This window comes from Solanum tuberosum, unplaced genomic scaffold (genome assembly GCF_000226075.1).
Source record: "Solanum tuberosum cultivar DM 1-3 516 R44 unplaced genomic scaffold, SolTub_3.0 scf00079, whole genome shotgun sequence".
NCBI classification, from domain to species: domain Eukaryota; kingdom Viridiplantae; phylum Streptophyta; class Magnoliopsida; order Solanales; family Solanaceae; genus Solanum; species Solanum tuberosum.
The window spans coordinates 552,156-572,253 of record NW_006239004.1 but is presented as its reverse complement, the minus strand read 5'-3'; the positions used below and the strand labels follow the sequence as shown (position 1 = coordinate 572,253).

The following is a 20,098-nucleotide window of genomic DNA, read 5'->3' as shown; positions in this document are numbered from 1 at the left end:
TTTCATGTTGTTCATGTTCATCGTGCTGATCAAGTAGATGACACTCTCACTAAGGCACTACCCAAATCTGCATTTGAGAACAATCTTCTCAAGTTAGGATTAGTGACCCATCGCCTAACTAGGGGACGTATTGGGACATCACGAGTTTGTTTTGTCACATTAATGTTTCAGTAGTCCCTGTTTATTTAGGATATTGTATTAGTTACTTCAACAGTCATTGTCTAGTTAGATTACTTTAATTTAATTTATTTAGGAGTCTTCCCTCTGTAACTCTATTTAACATCTTTCTGTCTTCATTAATAATATATCATCTTCCAGCACATATTCAGTCTTTACAATGAGAACATCAATTCAAAGACTTGAATCTTCACATTTCAAGTTTCTGCACCATCTTCAGACTTGCTGAATAAATCAACCATATTAGTACTTGAACAAATCTATTGCACGTTGATAAAACTAGTGTTTGGAGAAAATTTTTGGGGAAATGTTCTTCGTTCTATCTCCTTTTATATATCATCCCTTCATGATCAAAGGATTCTGCAAGTTCTTCCCTCCAACTTCTTTAAGTAAATAATCTATTGTCTTTTGAAAACTCTTCAAGAGTTCAATTCAAGTTATTAACTTGCATAATAATGTGAAAGATTCTTGATTGATTTAATTCATATGAGGATTATAAACAAGTTTTTCAAAACTTGCATACACTTCAGATTTTGAATCCTTTAGAAATTTTCATATTAATTTTGTCAAGTGACAACATTCAATATTAATTGTATGACATTTTCTAGTGGCTAGGCTGCAAGTCAAATAAGTTTTACGCTTATCAAGATGCATTCTTAGACTTGTCACTTGATAAACATATCTACATAAGCATGCTTTAATAGTCTGTAGGATTTAGATCCTCATAATCTTTTACAATATTGCGTGCTATTGTAACAAAGATATCGTCAACGATATATCATTTTGCACCGATTCGCAATGAGACATAACTTATTGAGATCTCACCACTTCATTATTTTCAAGTACCGATCCTCTCATAAGGTTTCATGAAGTGTTATGTTGTAGGCTCTTCAAGAGCACATTACCTCCTTATTATGATCATTTTAGGAATTTGCTCATCAACCTTTTCAAGGATCGTTTTATTTAGAATCAATTGGTCTATCATGCTTCATTCATGTTGTAGACAATGTCCTTCGAGGATATTCAATAGGAGCATATGCAACTAAATATGAAATCAATTTTGGATAAGTAAATGCTCCTAGCATTTTACTTATATTGTCTTTTGAATGAGGATCACATTAATGATAATTCACAACAAATTTATTAATTGTGTATTATCTCCCCTATATTAGGAAAATAACAGACACATATATATATTTTAGAAAGTCTATTTTTATACATATATCATGGTATATCCATTAACCATATATTGCATAACAAAATTATTAGATGAAAATATTTGGTTCCTAACCATAAATCAATTTAGAGAAAAATTGATCATAATTTATTAGTCTAATGCATACAATTAATTTTGTATGCAATATATTGTTTTTGAGACCATGAAACTTTTTTTTCATAAGCAAGGATTGACTATGTATCCAAGACATTTAATGTCACATCATCTTGGATATTTATCAATATTATCAGAGCTATGGATAATAAGAAACATAGAAAGAAACATACTAGTAGAAGTTAAGAAAAATAAGACGAAAATTAAACAAATTATATCCGATAACGATAACGATAAATTAGATCAATTAATAGATAATATATCTAAAATAGAATATAAATATATTCAATCTTTAAAAATACAATGAATAACGAGAATAACGAATATAGACAAAAACTCACAGAAATAATTATAGCAAAAAGACAAGAATTAGAACATAGGCAAAATAGACTTAATAATAACATATTCGTAGGAATTTATAAAAAATCTATAATAGCACGATGGAAGGAAGTATCCGCTAAAGTACGATGCTAGTAGTGACAGGAAAACATGATAAAAAGATAATCTAGTTCATAATAATCTAATATGAATTTAATCGATTATGAATATGATAGGAAGGATATTGAAAATAAAAAACCTGCATAACAACGAACATGACTACATACATGCATGATGAAATGATAAAAAACTACGAAACTTTAATCTTATATATACTTAAGAATATAGAAATAATTGAATTAAGAAGAATAATATGGGAAAAAATAATTTAATGATAACGAATCAGAAGATATATTAAATCAAGAATGGTATGAAATAGACCTACATGATTTAGACTCCGAAAGAATAGAATGGTATGATTTAGAAATAAATTCAGATTAAAATGAACTACGAATATTTACAATATTGGATAGAATCTATGGAAGATATAAAACTATTAGAACAATTAATGGAGGAAAATTTATATATGTACCGAAGAACCCAAGATATGTTATATCTAGAATATATCATAAACAATATTAAAGAAATATTTAGATTAAAACAACTATCGGAAGAATATTACAATAAATATTATTACATTTTACCATGAATTCCGCAACCCCAAAAAATAATATTAAAGAGATATCAAGATTAAGACACTTAACAAAAAATATTATAAGAAAAATAGTAAAAATAAATTACTCACCTACCACACTACCACCTCCACGAATTCCCCAACTACCAGTTCCGCACCGAAAAAAAGTTGTGCTCTTAACTCAATTCTTTTACACAAATAATTTTTTGAATCACGAATCGCAGGTTGACAATAAACACACATGTAATTATCTTATAGATGTATCTATTTATCATATCACATGACAGGTGAACAAATCCATATTTGCCTTTTATACTATCAAAATTTGGGGATTTAGTCCCAATATTAGTACAACTAAATTTCTTCAATATATGTTGAATATTTAATATTCACATCTTCCAGATGAACAAATTATATCATGCCAACTGATAGAATTATTTGTACTAGTAAACTCCAAATTTATCATGATATGCATTTTTTGCTTTAGTAAATTAGAAATTTACTAGTATATGAGCAAATTTCAGATTTATTTCTTCTCAATTACTCTACCTCTTTCAAAGGTGAATCACGATCCATCACGATAAATTACATATCCATATTGATAGCCTTTATTTACACTATCATATATTCACTTTATTATTATGTTTATTCAATCTCAATCAATGGACAATAATCATAAAATTCTTGGGATAAAAACTCTACAATTTTATTAAGGTGAATGGATTTAATTTGATTATTCGGAAGTTGTGCCCGTAATCATATTATTTGTGCCAATAATTTTATAAATATCAAGTTGCGAGATGACAATAGAGACACATGAGACTATCTAGAATAAGCATCAATTAGGACTATGAAGTATCTAAACAAACCACTTGGTGAAATAAGTCCACAAATATCCTCATGTATAAGTTTCTACAACACAGAGGACTCAAACTCAACTTTCGTTGGTGATGGTCTCACAATTAACTTGCCTTGATAACAAGCAATACAAGAAAATTCACCATTTAAGAAATTTTTTAGATTCTTTAATGTATGTCCATTTGAATTTTCTATTATTCTTCTCTTCATTATCAAAAGTCCTCATTCTTTATGAATGGAACACAATCATCTAAGCATATCAAAATATGATAACTTAGTACCTCATTCCACATTCATGTGCATTATTCAATCACTTGTCTTCTTTAGACATATTATATATGCACTGTTGTCACATTCACTACGAAATGAAGCAGTTTTAATGAGATAGATTTCATAACTTTTTTTTTAACAAAAATACATAATATGGTGCATTGAGACTCTAACCCAACGTCTTATCCATATAAGGACATTTAATGCCATAAATCGATAAAATTTAAACCCAATATCTTATCATCATGATACACCAGAACTTGAATTTGATATCTTACTCTCTTGATGCGATTAAACATAAATTCCTTGTCTTATTTTCAATGCCTCAGAACTCAACCCTGAGCCTTCTGAAAATATTGTGACCATTTTTGGTGATTATTAATTTAAAGATAATTTAGATTTGAGAAGTTTTAATGCCAAACACTTTCCAGATGGCCACCACAATTGTTTTCCAAAATTTACTAAAATCATACCGATGAAATTATGAACATGCCTTAGTCATATAAAGTGAACTGGTTTTCTCTCTGTACCCAAAGAAATCATCGATTCTTTTCCACCGTAGCCACCTAGATTAATTTTTTTTAAAATCATAATGAATGGGATACATACCTCCAGCAACGTTAGCTTCGTTAATCTCGAAGACACTATACTACTATGGTGATCTAAACTTAAGTAAAAGAGTAGAGACTTTCGTTGACAATGTGTTGTGAAACTATATATAAAACAATAAGAGCATTATAATAGAGAGAGACTTCTTATTACTGCTTGAATGATATTTGGTGACTGAGATATAAATTAATTAGGAAAAATCTTTTTATTTATAGAAGAAAACTGACTTTTGTCTATAAGTAAATTCCTAACTTTTGGCCAAAGAAATCCACATAATAGACATTAACTATAATACAAATATATTAATTTAATTGTTGAAATATTTTTTATTTTTTAAATTAACTTAATTGTTAAGTTTTCAAGACTACATTTAAAGTGTTCTTCCAATTTTACCCTTGATAAGTTAGTATTATAATTAGTGATTAATTAATATTTAGTTATTTTAATAATAAATTTGACAATAATTAATAAGGGTAAAAATGGAAAACTATGTTCAATTTATGTCTTAATCTACTTTCTTAAAGGGTGTGAAACACCTCAAAAATTAAATTAATATGGAATGGAGGGAGTAATGTATAACCAGTTTTTTTAAGAAAATAAATTGATGAATGAATAGGTTCAAAACTATTTTCTAAATTATCTAACCAAATACAAATTATTACAGGTAAAAAAAACACATTTTTCAAAATATTTTAAGTTAACTCATACTCCTTTCGTTTCAGAAAGAATGATCTATTTTTCTTTTTAATCTTTAAAAAAGAATGGGTCTTTTTTTGCAACATTTTAATTTCAATTTTTCACATGATACGTTTTAGGCTATAAGATTAAAAAACATTTGACATAATTTTAATTTAAGATCATAAGATAGAAAAATGTTACCCCTCCGTTCACTTTTATTTGTTACTTATTCCAAAAGTATATATTTTCATTTTTACTTGTCATTTTTGACATATAAAAAAAAAACAATAATATTTTTTCATGTTTTACGGTCAACATTAAATACTTATTTTTCAAGACATCATTTAATATAATTTGGTAAAATATGTAGATTAATAATTAGAAGTCAAGTCAAAGTTTGAAAAGTAAAATTAAATGGAGAAAGTAGTATTTGTTTTCTTAAAATTCCGTATTTGTTATTAAATTTAGCGGTAGGCACATACCCATTTATCCAAGTACCAAACTAATCTTCTTCCTTAGAAGTCCAGCATCTGAGTTTGAAACCTGCTTTTCAACTAATTCATCATTCCATTATCCTTCATTCACACTCCATTTTCCTGTAGATCAACTCTTGACACGAAGCTACTTCAGGAATTGCTTTGACTACTTGGAGAGAGAGAGCCTTTTCATTCGATTTCAGGTAAACTCATTCTTGATAGCAGGCTACACCCTTTCTATTTTTCGATTCTAATACCTTTTTTGTCAATGATGAATTCCGATTCAGTCTCCTTCAAGCCTATGGCTGTGCCAACAAAAGAGGATGAAGACCCACCTATTTCCTCCACTTCATTGCTTTCTTTTGACACAGATGACTGTTCCCCATCGTCTCCTACAAAAATTCCTTTCAATTCGGTAATTTTCACTGCTCTGATTCTCGCCACTTGTGTATCTCTATCTACAGCTATTACCTTTGCTTTCCTCTTCTTTTCACATTCTTCTATCTCCTCTATTTCGCATGTATCTCGCCCACTTCAAAAACTCAAACATCCTGTTGTTCTCTTGATTTCATCTGATGGGTTTCGCTTTGGGTATCAGTACAAGACGGATACCCCAAATATGGATAGGTTGATTAGGAATGGGACAGAAGCTGAACTGGGTTTAATTCCTGTATTCCCAACTTTGACTTTTCCTAATCATTATGCTATTGTTACCGGTTTGTACCCTGCTTATCATGGTATTATAAATAACTATTTCCTTGATCCGATTACTGGAGAGCATTTCAATATGGGGAGTCATGATCCTAAGTGGTGGCTCGGTGAGCCGCTTTGGGAGACTGTAGTCAATCATGGTCTTAAGGCTGCTACTTATTTCTGGCCTGGATCTGAGGTAAATAAAGGAGGCTGGACTTGTCCAGAGTCTCTTTGTAAGAGGTATAATGGTTCTGTGCCATTTGAAGAACGAGTTGATACTGTTTTGAAATATTTTGATTTGCCAAATGATGAAATTCCGTCGTTTATGACACTCTATTTTGAAGACCCTGATCATCAGGGTCACAAAGTTGGACCTGATGATCCTCAAATCACTGAAGCCATTGCAAGAGTTGATGGGATGATTGGGAAGTTGATCCAAGGTTTAGAAGCAAGAGGGGTTTTTGAGGATGTGAATATTATAATGGTTGGTGATCATGGTATGGTTGGCACCTGCGATAGAAAGTTAATTTTCTTGGAGGATTTGGCTCCATGGATTGAAATTCCAAAGGATTGGATACAGTCATATAGTCCATTGCTTTCCATTCGTCCACCACCAAGTTACTCTGCCAAGGATGTCGTTACCAAGATGAATGAGGGCTTAAAGTCAGGGAAGGTTAACAATGGGCAGTATTTGAAAGTCTATCTAAAGGAGGAACTGCCTGATCGGCTGCATTATTCTGCGAGTGATCGAATACCACCCATCATTGGGTTGATTGATGAAGCATTTAAGGTCGAACAGAAGAGCTTAAAAAGGTTTGAATGTGGTGGATCTCATGGTTATGACAATGCATTCTTCTCAATGAGGACCATTTTCATTGGCCATGGTCCTAAGTTTGCTAGTGGCCGTAAAGTCCCATCTTTTGAGAATGTTCAGATTTACAACCTGGTTACCAAAATCCTTAATTTACAAGGAGCATCCAATAACGGGACAACATCATTTCCAGACACGATTCTCTTACCCAGCCACTGAGTTATAGCTAGTTATGAATATATTCTCTATGCTACCAGAGGTGAGAGATCATCATATGATTTTTATATGCTTCTCTTAACAATTACAAAATATTGTCAAGTTGATTCAAGGTGATGATCTAGTGCTGTAGGTTATGCACCTCTGTACCTCGTGGCATCACTTCACTTTTGTCGGCGTCCAGATTTATAGTCTATTAGGTGTTGCAACTTCTATTTTGTTGCTGGCTTATTTTAAGATTAGTAAATTAGATAGAAAATGAATAATGTTCAATATATTTGTTGACCGTATCCATATTCTACCTTTTACTCCATTTTCCTGGCATGTATTATGTTATCTATCATCTCCTTATATTTGTGGATTCAAGAATTGTACAATCTCCTGCGTCCCCTTATTATATTGACGAGGGAAGAACTTGGGGAGTAGAATAGAAAAACCAAAAGTCAAGTATCTGTTTGCCATGTATGATTGGTAGTAAGAACATTAAGGTCATTGACACCATAGCCCGTGCTCTTGATCAAGGGTTGAGCTTGTTAAACTTATATCTAGTTTATGTTGTCATTTTTGTTGTTCCCTTTGTTGCATCATCAAGGCAGTAGCCTCTGATGGTAATTGTTGTTATTGGTGCATTTTTTTTCATGATAATAATATATCTTTATATGTTTGGACTTGCGGTTGAAAATCTACCTTCGATTGTTTCTCTTTGTTGCAGAACTTTTTGGAGATACATGTTAATGTCATACTTGATCTCAAAGTTGTTTTCATAAAGCATAGCCAAACCGAAATTGCCTGCTGTTGGTGTACAAACATGCTCACTTCTTCTTCTTCTTGACTATCACGATAGGTTGTTTCTTTGGCAAGATAGACCTTTCGGTGTTTGTGAACTTGTAGAGTTTGATAATTATTTCACATTTTTCTTTCTTGATTGGATATGAAAAATGTTCTTTGTGTTTTGTTCCGTGTCTGTTAGTTGCTCTACTTCCTTGGCTAAACAGATGTTATTACAGGCACTATGGAGGTGAGGAATGATAATTTTGGATCACTAAGAGTGTTTTGGTATTTCCAATTTCCTCACGTTTGGTTGGTCAAAATATTTTGGAACATTTTCTAAAATTGTGTACAAATAAAATAGTAGGAAGGAAGTAGTTTTTTCTCTAAAAGGCATTTTTTAAAAATATATTAGTCAAAGACGAATCACATTATCAATATATTTTTTAAATTATTGGACCAAATACAAATTAGTACTTGCCAAAAACACATATTTCAAAATAAGTTTTAGAAATTTAAGCAAACAGATATAAGACATATCGTTATAGGCAAATAGGAATCTGAGCACGAAATTGATCTTTGGGTAGAAGTCCAGCATCTGAATTGGTAATTCCGTCTGTCTTTCAACTAATCCATCGTTCCATTTTCCAGTATATAGATCAACTGTTGACGAAGGAATTGTTTTGATCAATTTTCGATACAACCTGGCTACACCCTTTCAATTCTCTGTATTTTGATTGCAATTTTCAATGCTCTGAAATATACCTGTGGATGATGAATTCGGATTCGATCTCCTTCAAGCCTATGGCTGTACCCACAAAGGAGGAGGACGAAGACCCACCCATTTCCTCCACTTCATTGCTTTCTTTTGACACAGATGACTGTTCCACATCTATTCCCCCAAAACCACCTTTCTCTTCCGTAATTTTCACACCTCTAATTCTCGTCACTTGTGTATCTCTATCTACAGCTATTATCTTTGCTTACCTCTTCTTTTCACATTCTTCTGTCTCCTTTATTTCTCATGTATCACGCCCACTTCAAAAACTCAAACATCCTGTTGTTCTTTTGATTTCATCCGATGGATTCCGCTTTGGATATCAGTACAAAACAGATACCCCTAATATCGATAGATTGATTAGGAATGGGACAGAAGCTGAACTTGGTTTAATTCCTGTATTCCCAACTTTGACGTTTCCTAATCATTATGCCATTGTGACTGGTTTGTATCCTGCTTATCATGGTATTATAAACAACATTTTCCTTGATCCAAATATTAGAGAGCCTTTCACTATGGCCAGTTATGATCCTAAGTGGTGGCTCGGTGAGCCACTTTGGGAGACTGTTGTCAATCATGGTCTTAAGGCTGCTACTTATTTCTGGCCTGGATCTGAGGTGAATAAAGGAGGTTGGACTTGTCCGGAATCTCTCTGTAAGATCTATAATGGTTCTGTCCCATTTGAAGAACGTGTTGATACTGTTTTGAACTACTTTGATCTGCCAAATTCTGAGATTCCGTCGTTTATGACACTCTATTTTGGAGACCCTGATCATCAGGGTCACAAGGTTGGGCCAGATGATCCTCAGATCACTGAAGCCATTGCTAGAGTTGATGGGATGATTGGAAAGTTGATCCAAGGTTTAGAAGCAAGAGGGGTTTTTGAAGATGTGAACATTATAATGCTTGGCGACCATGGTATGGTTGGCACTTGCGACAAAAAGTTAATCTTTTTGGAGGATTTGGCTCGGTGGATTAAAATTCCAAAGGATTGGATACAGTCATATAGTCCACTACTTTCCATTCGTCCACCACCAAGTTACTCTTCCAAAGATGTCGTTACCAAGATGAATGAGGGATTAAAGTCGGGGAAGGTTAAGAATGGGCAGTATTTGAAAGTCTATGTAAAGGAGGAACTGCCTGATCGGCTGCATTATTCTGAGAGTGATCGAATACCACCCATCATTGGGTTGATTGATGAAGCATTTAAGGTCGAACAAAAGAGCTCAAAAAGGAATGAATGTGGTGGATCTCATGGTTATGACAATGCATTCTTCTCAATGAGGTCTATTTTCATTGGCCATGGTCCTAAGTTTGCTAGGGGGCGCAAAGTCCCATCATTTGAGAATGTTCAGATTTACAACATGGTTACCACAATCCTTAACATACAAGGAGCATCCAATAATGGAACATCATCATTTCCAAAGACAATTCTTTTACCTAGCCACTGAGATTCGGCCAATTAGGAATGTATTCTTTATGCTACAAGAGGTGATAAAACATCATGTGATTTTTGTATGCGTCTCTTAACAATTAGAGAATATTGTTAAGTTGATGAACTAGTGCTGAAGGTTATGCAACTCTGTACCTCGTGGCATCTTTTACCTTTTGTTGGTTTCCCGATTTGTAGTTCTATTAGGTGTTGTAACTTCTGTTTAGCACCTGACTTATTTTAAGAATAGTAAATTGTTGTTGTTATGTAGATATAGAATGAATTGATAAATGAATAATTTTCAAAATATGTGTTAATTGTATCCATATTCTACCTTTTACTCCATGTTCTTGACATATATCATGTTATCTATCATTGTTAGTCAGTTAGCTGAAGGATATAATTAGGGGGAAAGTTGGTTAAATAACAGAATTAGATAGATAACAGATTTGGAAACAGATTTCAATTCATTGCAACTCAGCTATAAAAGCTTTTACACTTTACTTTGAATATGATGAATATATACATTACTTTTGCTTCTACCTGAATCTTCTTCTACTTTTCTATCTTCTTCCCTTTCATTTCCATAGTTGTCAATCCGAGTTTCTCTATAGAACTCCTGTCCATCTGCTAAAGCCTCGGCTTCGGCTAACAGGGAGGGGTTAGGGATGAAGGGAGAGAGCATTCCTTTAACACCTTTGAATGAGAAAGAATGTCCCTTATATGATGTCCCATTCAGTGTTTCTGAATGATGATTTGATAGAATTGAAAACGTCAATGAGTGAAGCCGCTAAGTTCACAACTAAATTAAAATTAAACATTTTATTCAGGACTTAAGGGTGAAATGACCTCTAAATTTCTCTCAGTGAAGAACCAAAAGTCAAGTATCTGTATGTGTGATAGGTAGTAAGAATATTAAGGTCAATGATCAAGGGTTAAGCTTATATTTAGTTTGTGCTGCCATTTTTGTTGGTCCCTTTGTTGCATCATCAATGCAGTAGCCTCTGATGGTAATTGTTGTGATTGGTCATTTTGTTTCATGAGAATAAGATATCTTTATATGTTTGGAGTTGCGGTTGAAAATCTACCTTTGATTGTTGTTCCTCGTTGCAGAACTTTTCGGAGAAACTTGTAACGTCATACTTGATCTCAATGTAGCTTCTATAAAGCATTGCCAAACCAAAATACTAAATAGCCTGCTGTTAGTGTACAACTATTCTCACTTGATAACTGATAGTACCTTTCTTTTGATTGGATATGAAAAATGTTCTCTGTGTTTTTTTCTGTGTCTGTTAGTTGTTGCTCCACTTCCTTGCTGAACAGATGTTCATTACAGGCTATATGGAGGTGAGGACTGATAATGTTGGATCATAAAGAGTGTGATTGGTATCTCCATTTCCATTACTTTCTTCCTCTGCATCCTCCTTTTGGTTGATCAATATATTTTGAAAAACATTTTTCTAGGAAAATAACTTTCATAATGAAAGTATGGAAAACAAGTTCATATTTCAAGTTCAATGTCTCGTTCTCACCCACCCAACATCTTCAATTCCCAACCCTCGACCATCCTACCCTATCTCCCATGAACATTGCCCACGAAGTATTTTTCTAGACGATAAATTAATAGTCTTGGCATAGTAGTTTTTTTGCTTATATACCAAATTTTAGATCCAACAAAATATTTTCTAAGAAAACATTTTCCATGAAAAATATTTTTCTCCATAAGAAACACACCTTATGTGCCTTGATTCTAATTAGTAACTGATCACTAAAAATTTTACACCATATATTAGAAGAAAAATTATGCATAGGATTGGAAATTATACTAAGTTGTTTTCGTCTTTTCTCATTTGATACCGAATTTTGCGTTAATGTGAAGGTTGAACAAATGAAAAAGGAATGGAGTGAACTAAACTTAACATCGGAAATTGGAAAGGTCAATGGGTTATAATGGAGCAACTATGGTTTTTATGCATTTTAATATTAAAATTAAAATATTAAATATGTTCATGGGTATAAATTGGTAAGAATATGATTATTACTTTTGGAATAGCTCATATAACCATTCATGTCATGTTTTATCACTAATTGTCTCACAAATCTTTAAATGATTATCCATATTCTTGACATTTATTTGTGGAAGAAATTCTACACTTAAATAAAAGACTAAGTAAACTATCCGTGCTTCGCACGGGATTGAACTATTTTAGTAAACTTACATATTATAATTCGGTAATATCCGTATTTTCGATACATACACTACATTGTCAAGAACATTTTATCTTAAGGCAAAACGTTCCTCCAAAATCTTAAAGTGCTATATTTTTTTTTTGTACACAAATTATGAGTCATAGAGATTTTAAGTATAAGAAAGAAGTCTAAGAAAATCTCCATGGAAATAGTTGGTCCGAAGTAACGAATTTTTCTAAATTCCAGAAAGTTATAAAGAACAACATCAGTCATTAAAGAAGAGACAAAAAAGCCTCGAACATCAACACTCCTAAGTAAAGTGGAACATCACGTCCATACAAGAACATAATTAACTAAATTCAAATGGAGGACGTTCGACTCCTTTCTTATGAACCTCCATATTGAAATTAGTAGTACTTAGCTGATTAATTATGTTGTTATATTCCAGAACCTTCCATTTGTTAGTTACAATCTATTAGTTGGTTAGTTAGTTACAAGTATTAGTTAGTTAACTAGAGTTGAGTTAGTTAGTTAACTAGAGTTAGCTAGAGTCGGTTACAACATAGTTAACATGTATATATAACTAAGATAATTCTCATTATGTAATTATGCTTCTATGAATTAGATCAGAAATTCCCAATTTGTATTCTCTCCTTGAATTTCTTCATGGTATCAAAGCAATAAATCTATGCTAGATTCACTGCTTATTTTTTTTCATCTTCGATTCTGAATGCTGGAGAATTTCGCCATTAACAGAGCTTGAGAGTGGTGGATTCAACGATCTCTGAAGAAAATGTCATGATTGCAGTTACAACATATACTCTGGAAGGAATAGAGAAAAATCGTAATCACTCACTCTATCTTCATTTATCAGATACTCCAGGTAGTGTTTTGACACCAGTTCAACTCACAGGAACTGAGAACTACTCACTATGGAGCAGATCTATGATGATAAACCTTCGGGCAAAGAGCAAGCTAGGTTTTGTCCTTGGAATACATGTAAGAAGTCTGATTAAAAACCTGAATTGGAGGAACAGTGGGAGAAATGCAATTCATTTGTGCTTGCTTGGATCATGAACACTGTTTCCAAAGAACTTTTGAGTGGAATTGTCTATGCTTCAGATGCAACAATGGTTTTGGTAGATCTGAATGAAAGGTTCAACAAAGTTGATGGATCGAGAAGTTATCAATTGCATCTAGATATTTGCACTCTTCATCAAGGAAATTTGACAGTATCAGGTTATTTCAATAAGTTGCGTCTTCTATGGGATGAATTCAATGCATTGGTACCTCCACCTTCTTGTAATTGTGATAAGTCTAGAATATATGTTGATCATTTACAATTTTTGCAATTGTTTGCATTTTTATGGGATTAAATGAAGTGTATAGTCATGCATGAAGTCAGATTTTGATGATGAATCCATTGCCTAGTATGAGTAAAGCCTATGCCATGATGATTTTTGATGAAAGTCAGTGAGTGACATCAGGGACCAGGTGTAGAAGTGATGAATGCAGGGGTATAACAAATCATGCCTATGCTGATGGAGATGGGTTTGGGCATATGAATGCAGGTCATGGTCTAATGCATTCAGGACTTGGACTTGGAACAACTGATGGATCGGGTAGTTCAAGAGCTTCTAACGATCCATTGCAGACAAGGCAGGGAGGATTAGATTCAATGGACAACATGAATATCGCTAACACTAACACTACAGGTATTTCAATTAATGCTTTCTCAATGAATAGCAAAATGAGTTCCCACCAGAGTATTCAGATTGTTTTAACAGACAAAGAGAGTGGATAGTTGATTCAGGTGCATAATGTCTTATGACTTCCAAACTTAGTAACCTAGCTGAGTTAGAAAATTTTAATAATGGTAGAAAAGTACATCTACCTAATGGCCATATATACTACATCAGTTACTCATGTTGGTATATGCAAACTAACGACTGGTGAAACTTTGAACAATGTTCTAGTGGTGCCTGATTTCAAGTTTGATCTGTTATTAGTTTACCAACTTACCAAACAATTGAAATGTTCTGTGAAGTTTTTTTCGGAGGATTTTGTGTTACAGGACCTCTTCAATGGAGAGGTGAAGGGGATTGAAAAAGAAAGGGGAGGACTTTATTACTTTCCAAATAATTGTTCAGAAAAGGTCAAGCATGACGAACACATCTTATTAGTACAAAACATGGAGTCAGAAGGAATAACATGGCACAATAGGCTTGGTCATCCTTCAGTGAAGGTGTTGAAGCACTTATCTTTGATAAAAAAGACTCCAGATGAAGAGATTTGTAATAAGTGTCTAGTTTGCCCACTTGCTAAACAAACTAGACTTCCTTTCTTTTCAAGTATTTCTAGAACTTGTGATAATTTTGATTTGATCCATATGGATGTCTGGGGTCCCTATAGAGTCCCCCTATAGAGTTCCTATTCATGCTGGATATAGGTTTTTCTTGACAATTGTTGATGACCATTCAAGAATGACTTGATCATTTTGATGAAATGTAAAAGTGATGTGTTTGATATTCTGAAATGCTTCTTTACTTTGGTTCAAAATCAGTTCAACAAGTCCATAAAAAAGGATCAGATCTGATAATGGAACTGAGTTCTTTAATAAAGAACGTAGATCATTGTTTGAATCCCTAGGTATCATTCATGAGGGTAGTTGTCCACACACTCCTCATTAAAATGGAGTTGTGGAAAGGAAGCATAGACATATCCTTGAGGTAGCCAGGGTCCTGAGATTTCAAGGCTCCTTACCAATAAGGTTCTGGGGTGAATGTGTTTTGGCAGTTGTTTAATTAATCAATAGATTACCTACTACTGTGCTGAAAGGAGAAACTCCTTACACAGTCTTTCATGGTCAATAACTCACTTGAGAACAATTGGTTGTTTGTGTTATGTAACCAAACCTGTCAAGAATGACAAGTTTTCACCAAGAGTTGATTCTTGTGTTTTGTTGGGATACTCTTGTACTCAGAAAGGATATATTGTGTATAACTTACATAAGAAAAAATTGTTAGTGAGTAGAGATGTTATCTTCAAGGAAGGGGTGTATCCATTTGTTGTAGCACAGAAATCACAAAAAAATCAGTCACTTCCACCCTCACAGTTGTTTACTCAATCTACAATGCACCTAGATAGTGATGTTGAAGATGAACACAACTCCCCAATGATTGCATAATTTAATTCCACATATTCAGTCATGAATGACTTTGAGGATCATGTGTTGGAAGGGGCACCAGAATTGTTTGAAGATAATGTACTTCCAGATTATTCAAAAAATGCAGCTCTTGATGCTATTCCAGTTGAACAAAGACCGATACAATCCACTAGATCATCCAATCCACCAGTTTGGATGAAGGATTATGTCACTAATGTCACTAACCCTGATCATCCATACTCCATTACCAATTATGTTGCTTATCAACATTTTGTCCTCTGATTATCAAGCTTTTCTCAGTGGTTTTTCTGCAGAAACTGAACCTAAAAATTATGAAGAGGTTGTTAAGGATCCTAGATGGGTGATGGCAATGGAAGAAGAGATCAAGGCCTTGGAGGATAATGGAACTTTGGAGATTGTCCAGTAGCCTGAGGAAAAATCTGACATAGGTTGCAAGTGGGTGTTCAAGATAAAATATAGGTCAGATAGATAGGTTCAAGGAAAGGCTTGTTGGTAAGGGTTATAGTCAAACTGAAGGTATTGATTACCAAGAAACATTTGCTCCAGTGGTTAAGATAGTTACAGTGAGGTCCATCAGTGCTTTAGCAACAGTTAAAAATTGGCGAATATTGCAAATATATGTATTTAATGCCTTTTTACAAGGTGATCTTTTTGAAGAAGTATATATGGAGTTGCCTAGGGGTTTTGGATGTGCACAGAAGCATCAAGTATGTAAACTTGTCAAGTCCTTCTATGGACTCAAACAAGTATCAAGACAATGGACTCACTGAAGCACTTTGTAATTCATGATATGTTCAAAGTCACCTGTAGTACTCTTTGTTCACCAAGAGAAATGCCACTGGTATGGTCATTATCTTAGTTTATGTAGATGATTTGCTCATCACAGGCAGTGACCCTAAGCTAGTTCAGGACACTAAGCAAGTAATACATAGTTATTTTAAGATAAAAAACTTGGGTGAATTAAGGTAATTCTTAGGTATGGAGTTTTGCAGATCCAGTAGGGGCATAAAGATGAATCAGAGAAAATATGCTTTGGAGCTTATCTCTAAGGCTGGGCTTGCAGGTGCACAACCAACTTCCACTCCCCTGGAATGCAATGTGAAACTTACTTTTGCAGGATATGATGGTGACAACAATGATGTGTTATTTTTATGATGTTGGAAAGTATCAAAGAATGGTTAGGAGGGTTCTTTATTTGACCAACAAGGCTTGACATTGCATTTGTTGTTCAGACATTGAGCCAATATAAGCAACAACGAAAATTCTCACATTGGAATGCAGCATTGAGAGTGGTCAAATAAGTCAAAGGAAGTCTAGGCATGGGGTTACTTATGAGCTCACATAAGAATCCTACTCTAACTGGATACTGTGATGCAGACTGGGCTGCATGCCTCAGCACCAGGAAATTTGTCACTGGTTACATGTTAAAGTTTGGTGATTCATTAATTTCTTGAAAGTACAAGAAGAAAAATACAGTATGTCACGCCCCGAGGCTACCCCCTGATGTAAACACGAGACCTAGGATCACGAGTGACCCCCAAGCTAAACCTTGAGCTGGCATATCATAAGCATACTTAAACAAATATTGTGCGGAAGCTAAAAACATAAGATACACTAAATGATGGGGAATACCCAATCTAAAGTCTGAATATATATAAAAACTGGAATAGAGTTTATAACACTGAACTATAACTCAAATACTAAGCTGAATCTGTCTATGCCTGAAATAAGCCTCTAACTGACTAGAGATGTTGGGACATGCCTTAGCTAACTTTAGCAAATACTGAAAACTGAAATGAAAAGACTAAATATAGAAACATGTATATTGTCCTCGAAATATGAGGACTCACCACTGAAGCTGCTGAAATGGAGATCGGAAGCCGATCTATGCATGATCTGGATACTGAGTACCTGAACCTACATCACGAGAAGATGTAGCGCAGAGTATGCGTCAGTACTTGAAAGGTACTGAGCATGCAGGATATGATACATCTGAACAAACATATAATTGAACAAGGCATACTGAGCAAATGATATAATCTGAACATGATGAACAAACTGAAATGATACTGAATATGAACTAAACTGAATGCAATGACCAAGTACATAACATGCTGAAAGTAAATACTGAAATATAACTGGGAACCTAGTCAAAGCACTAGAATCTGACTGTGGGAGCTACTAATAACCTACATAAAGTCACATGAGCTAAATGTGAAGTGCGATGTATAAGCCCCATCGAGAGGACCTAATATACCTTTCCAAGGGTATAAGGCATGACTGACATGATCACTAAATATAATGCCCACAGAGGGGACTTACAAACCTACTGGGGCACGTAGTTCTAGGACTATGAGAGTGACTTACCCTAGTCCAACTCGGTATTTAGACTACTCCCAATTGAATATATGTATATGACACATTATGACAGAAATCCTGAAATGTTGGATAGCTCAATTACTGACATGCAACCTCTGAGATTGTAACAATTATAACTGATAATGTGACATTTGTAAACAGAAGCATGATTATCTGATTTTACTAACCTAGCAAGTGCATTTCATGAACTAGAAGAATTACACTACTAGGGTTCTGAATTTCATGCAAGGAACTAAGCAACAATAGTACAACAATGTGATAATCTGATTAGGAACATTCTAGCAACTAATTCACAACAATGTCTAACATTCACGAAACCCTAGGTCTAGATAATATGAAGGGAATCAAGAATTTGACTGAATTCTAGAGACCTAATGGGTGAAAAGAACCCGCTAGTGAAATCCCACATACCTGGTGACGAATTCCACAGAGAAATCTTTCAATTTCGGGGCTGAAACTGATGAAAATATGTTGCGTTCTTGGAGAGGGGTTTGGTGGACTCTTTTTCTTCTTTTGCTCTGAATTTGCTAAATTTTGGTGAATGAATCGCTTAGGGTAGATTCTAATTAAGTTACTAGGCTTAAATTGACCAAAACTATGTAGTTTAGGGGTTAAACGACATAGTTTAGGTGTCCAACGCATAGGGGAAAAGACCAAACGACCCCTGACTTAAAGCCTGACACAGCTGACCACAGACCGTCAAGCTGGTCGTGGTCCTTGGTCCAGTGGCTGCTAGTTTTGGGAGTGGTCCAACCACGAGCCCTACCACGGCCCATGTGAAGGACCACATACCGTGAAGGTCTCTGTGGTTCCTCACTTCGGCTGAGCTCCACGGACCCTCCCATGGCTCGTCATTAAGACCACGACCCGTGGAGGGCTCCGTGGTCTAACGCAGGGCCTGGGAAGTTCTACCTGTAACGACCCGGAAAATGATAGAGTGAAACTAGAGCCTCACATGTGAGTTTGGAGTCGAGACTTAATGAATGTTTATATTTGAATTTGACCCAAAAGTTCTTAAAAATGTGCTTCGGAAGTTACCGGAAACTTGTTTAGCTGTATATAAAAAGATCCGTTTCGTTTTTCGAAAATCCGACTTCATATTCTTGTTTAGGGGGTCAAATTGAGTGGGAAATGGGTCTAACCCAAATTTTAGAGCAACCGTATCAAAATCCGAAATTTCCAAGTGAAGCCTTTTTCGAGGGTCTACTTTGGAGGGTCATATCTCCTAGAAAACAAATTATTTGGGTGGCCAATAATATATCCATGGAAAGCCCTTTGAGTTAGCTACCTAACTCAGTTCGTTTCACCTCATTCGGAGTTCGGACGAAGAAGTTATGCCCATTTTCGTAAAATCTGTCTGGCTTGAAAAGGCAGTTTCCAGTAGGCGTGGTTACTGTTCACCCGCCTCATTTTTTTTTCTAAGTGTTGGACCATTCTTCCAAAGGACATATATTATTTCCTAGATACCATTAGTTCAATTCCCATCCCTAAAACATTTCCCTCTCTACAATCCTCCATTAAGAAGAAGAAGAAGTGGGAGCTAGGGCTTTGGATTCAAGGCTTTCTTCATCAAATTTCGTGGGAGATCATAGCAAAGGTATGGTGGTCTTGATCCTTGTCTAAATTTCCATTCAAGGAGCCAAATCCAAAGTAATTTCAAAGTATGAAAAATCTAGGTTTTCACTCAATCTCATGGGTTCTTCCACCAAATGGTTTTAAAAGGTTTCTAATGGCACTTTATGGTTATATTGTTGTTGTATTGACGATTTAAGATGAAAATACTCCATGAACCCATGATTTCTCTTTATTCCTAGTTTATGCCTTTATGAAGTGGGTTGCTAGATAATGAATGTATATGAATCAAACTTGTTTAAAGGTCTTTAGATTGTTGAAGTATGTCATTACCCATGCTTATTTTATGGTGTATTGTTGGTGTATTGGTATGTGAGGCTTATGGCCTTAAAGGCATAGTATGAGAAATTGGAGTGTTATCATGACATTATATGAATGAGAATTCAATGAAGATAATGTGATCATGTTATGAAAGTAAATGTGTTATTATTGAAAGGATTTTTCTCAATTTGACACTCATGAATGTTGATGATAGAATATGAAGGATTCTTCAATATAAAGTATACCTTGAATTGGTAGGGCTTATGCATCATTTTCTTGTATAAATGATTATATTGTTGATTGTTGAATCCTTGGATCGATAGGCTTATGGCACCCTTCCA

The 20,098-nt window shown here is 34.4% G+C and overlaps 2 protein-coding genes across 3 annotated transcripts; both read left to right on the top strand.

Moving 5' to 3' along the window:
• The first annotated feature begins 5,522 nt into the window (after positions 1-5,522).
• On the top strand, positions 5,523-8,141 carry LOC102593339 (ectonucleotide pyrophosphatase/phosphodiesterase family member 3-like). 2 transcript variants are annotated; one of them, XM_006346496.2, is made up of 2 exons: positions 5,523-5,613; positions 5,698-7,631. In XM_006346496.2, the coding sequence occupies exon 2, from the start codon at positions 5,712-5,714 to the stop codon at positions 7,131-7,133; it is 1,422 nt and encodes a 473-aa protein (XP_006346558.1). In that variant the 5' UTR covers positions 5,523-5,613; positions 5,698-5,711; the 3' UTR covers positions 7,134-7,631. The 2 variants fall into 2 exon arrangements, with proteins under 2 accessions (XP_006346558.1, XP_006346557.1); XM_006346495.1 differs by adding an exon at positions 7,843-8,141 and having other exon boundaries at positions 5,565-7,173.
• Positions 5,532-10,368, top strand: LOC102593884 (ectonucleotide pyrophosphatase/phosphodiesterase family member 3-like). Its single transcript, XM_006346497.2, has 2 exons — positions 5,532-5,613; positions 8,689-10,368. The coding sequence occupies exon 2, from the start codon at positions 8,703-8,705 to the stop codon at positions 10,125-10,127; it is 1,425 nt and encodes a 474-aa protein (XP_006346559.1). The 5' UTR covers positions 5,532-5,613; positions 8,689-8,702; the 3' UTR covers positions 10,128-10,368.
• The last annotated feature ends 9,730 nt before the right edge of the window (positions 10,369-20,098 follow it).